At 50.4% G+C, this 2980-nt stretch overlaps 1 protein-coding gene across 1 annotated transcript in view; it reads right to left on the bottom strand.

The window, feature by feature from the left end:
• The window catches only part of SP8 (Sp8 transcription factor), a 2801-nt gene extending 1445 nt beyond the window's left edge, over positions 1-1356 (bottom strand). The window contains exons 1-2 of the mRNA XM_012804324.1: positions 1251-1356; positions 3-251 (exon numbers count right to left, since the gene is read on the bottom strand). Coding sequence (XP_012659778.1) covers positions 3-251; positions 1251-1271 — 270 coding nt within the window. The 5' untranslated portion in view covers positions 1272-1356. The remainder of the gene's footprint in view (positions 1-2; positions 252-1250) is intronic.
• Positions 1357-2980: the final 1624 nt, after the last annotated feature.

Here is a 2980-nt window from a genome sequence, read left to right on the forward strand (position 1 = left end):
GCCGCGGCCGCCGCCGCCGCCGAGGATGAGCCGCCGTTCCTGGAGGCCCCGGACACGCCGAAGCTTGAGAGACTGGAACCCACTACGTTGCAGCTACCGGAGGAGGACGAGGAGCGTTTCCAGGGGTGGAAGCCTTTGCCGAAGGAAGAGGAACTGTCCGAGAGGGAGGAGGGAGACGGGCTGGGGCTGCCGATCTTATTACAGGTAGCAGCAAGCATGGCCAGAGGAGTCGATCCCAACCTCGGTTCTTCCTGCGAGAAGGAAGAGAGGAGAAGGGGTGGGGGAGGGGAGGTGGGCAACGGGCCGGTGGGGGAAGGAGGGAAGAAATGTACATCAGTTCTCTGGTAGCCCCCTAAACGTCCCACTGCACCCCATCTCTTGCTGCGGCGCGCAGCCACCAACTCACCTGGCACCCCCAACAGCCCCGGCACCCGGGTGCTTCCTACTCTACAGGAGGGGACAAGTTTGGCTGCCGGCGTCCGATTCCGGAGCAAAGTGCCACGCTAAAGAAGAGTTTGAAAAGTATTCTCATCTAAAATAACACTCTCGCGCAGACAAGGCCCCAGACACTTCGAAACAAACAAGCAAAAAGTCCAGACTGGGGAGGAAGAAAGTTTCCTTTGCCGAGAAGCCTGAGGAAAAACCACTGGATTGCTTTTTAAGGCTGCTATCCCTTTACTCCTGAAAGAGCTTTGAAAATCCTGTTCCGGTCCCTACAAATCCATCCTGGGTTGTTTCTCCCAGGCCAAAAGAGGTCAAACTGTTGGGTTCACTAGATCTTCCTGACTTTTTCTTTCTTCCTTTCTTTCTTTCTTTTTTTTTTTTTTAAGCATATCTACAGTAGTAAAAACGAGAAGAATTCAACGTACCTGCAAGACAAGGCGGGCTGCGAAAATTTTTTTTAGGGGAAGGGGAAGAATCTGCGGTTTGCCCAGGAGAAAAAGCTCTTTACCCCTGAAATCGTCGCCTGTAAAATGGGCTGGGCGCAGGTCTCCCGGCCAGGGAGCGGCCAGGCGCTGCGAGGTGGCTGGTCTAAATGCCCTTCGAACCTTTTCCTGCGCTGAAAAAAGTGACTCTTCCCCCTCCCCCTTTTTCTTTTCTCCAAACTCACTTGTATTTAAAGGAAAAAAAAAAAAAGCTCTCAATAGAGAGACTGATAGCCCGTGGCCTGGCCGGGGCGACTTTAACCCCCTCCGATCGGCAATAAAAGGAAACTAATTAAACCAGCAAGAGAAAATCCTGAGACTCACCCCTAGAAGTGAAGTTGCCATCACACAAAAGTGCCCTCCTCCTCTCAGAGGATCTTTTTTATATTGATAAATCAGAGGCAGTGTTTTTTTTAGAGGTGTGCAATACAATGATCAGTTCCGCCCATTCCACCACAATTGTAGCTCCCTCTCCGGCTTTGAAGTGCCGCGGAGGCGCGGCCAGCCAATCTGCGGCCTCGCCGGGCCGCGCCGCGCGCGCGCCGTGAGGTCATCGGCGCCGCAGCCGGCCGCTGCGGGGGGGAGGAGGGGAGCAGAGGCGGTGGGGTGCTGCGTGTGTTACGATGCGTGTGTGAGTGTGTACGTGTGTGTGACAATGTAACTGTGCGAGCGTGACCAAGCCGGGAAGGGAAAGACAGTGCAGAGACCGGAGGGAGGGTGGGTGTGTGACACCGTAACAGTGACTGTGTGGTAAGGGGGGCAAGTGGAGAGAGAGTGTAGAGAAGGGGGAGGGTGTTGTGTATGACTGTGTAATGCGTGTGCGGCAAAGGGGGGTAGAGGCACAGAGCATTAAAGTGTTAAGGGGAGCGTATGAGTGTACTGTAGTGTAACTGTGAATCTGATAAACCTGGGGCGGGAAGAGGACGGTGCAGTAAAGGGGGCGGTGTGAGTTTCTGGGGTAGGGGGCGAAGGAGGGGTGTGAATGTGTGTTTGTTCGAGAGAGGAGAGATTGTGTGTGTGTGTGCGCGCGCGCGCGCACCAAAGCTGGGGGTGGGGAATAGGAACAATGCAATAAAGTGTACGTATGTAAAAGAGAGATTGGCGATTTAAAGAGGGAAACTGCGAAGTTGAGTGAGGCTGATGAATAAACAGTCACAAACCTTGCGCCTGTCGCCAACTTCCTCTGGCTCCTTGTACCTAAAAGCTTGAGTGATTTTTCTCAACTTAATGATTAATGTCACTACATTTTTGAGGACGACCTTAATACCTACTTTCCTGCCCCGCTCGCCAGCCAAATAGTAGGAAAATTGGGAAGCTGAGGGATAGGATAGTCTTAGGGGTGAGTTAGGGCGTGCGTGCGCCTGCGCCCGTGAGATCTTACTTTGATGTACTGGCTCCTTTTTTTTCCCCCCAGAGGTGAGATTCGGCTTTGGAAGTGCAGGTCTCACTCTGAGGAAGGAGGTGTGTTTGTCCCGTGGCGTTGAGTAAATTTCAATACAAAAGGATTACATAGAAAAGGGAGTGAGCGAGGGTTGTTTTTTCTTGGAGTGAGAAATTGAAGAGCCTTTAGCGGAATTTAGACGTTTTCGCAGGAAACCCCACTGCCTCTTTCTGAGGAAAAAAGTCAGAACTTTGATCGAAATCTATGGATTCTATTTATCTAAGGACTGAGACAAGCCTTTGACAAGTCTCGGACCACGTTTATCCAGGCGTTTGTGTCTCATGGCTTCTGGGCTAGAGATCTATAAGTGTGTTTGCATGTTAATAGATACATTTATTCCAAATTCTGTGGGTTTTAGTCACTTGCTTGCCATTTGTGTTATTAGTTGCCTTCAAAAATGTCATTACAATTTCAGTGCCACCACAAGGGAACTTCTTAAGCAACACAAAAAAGCACAACGCCAGTGTAGCAAAAAGTCCAGAGTCCTTGGAGGCCTACCGCATATTCATATTTTTAAACAGTAATTCATATCTTTAAACTGTTATAAATGCCCTCAAGAGTCTAATTTTAAGGTGGAACTGGTTAAAATGTGACTAGTTGAGGAATTTTGATT

This window comes from Otolemur garnettii, unplaced genomic scaffold, assembly GCF_000181295.1.
Source record: "Otolemur garnettii isolate 467f Iridium unplaced genomic scaffold, OtoGar3 scaffold00028, whole genome shotgun sequence".
Classification (NCBI taxonomy): Eukaryota; Metazoa; Chordata; class Mammalia; order Primates; family Galagidae; genus Otolemur; species Otolemur garnettii.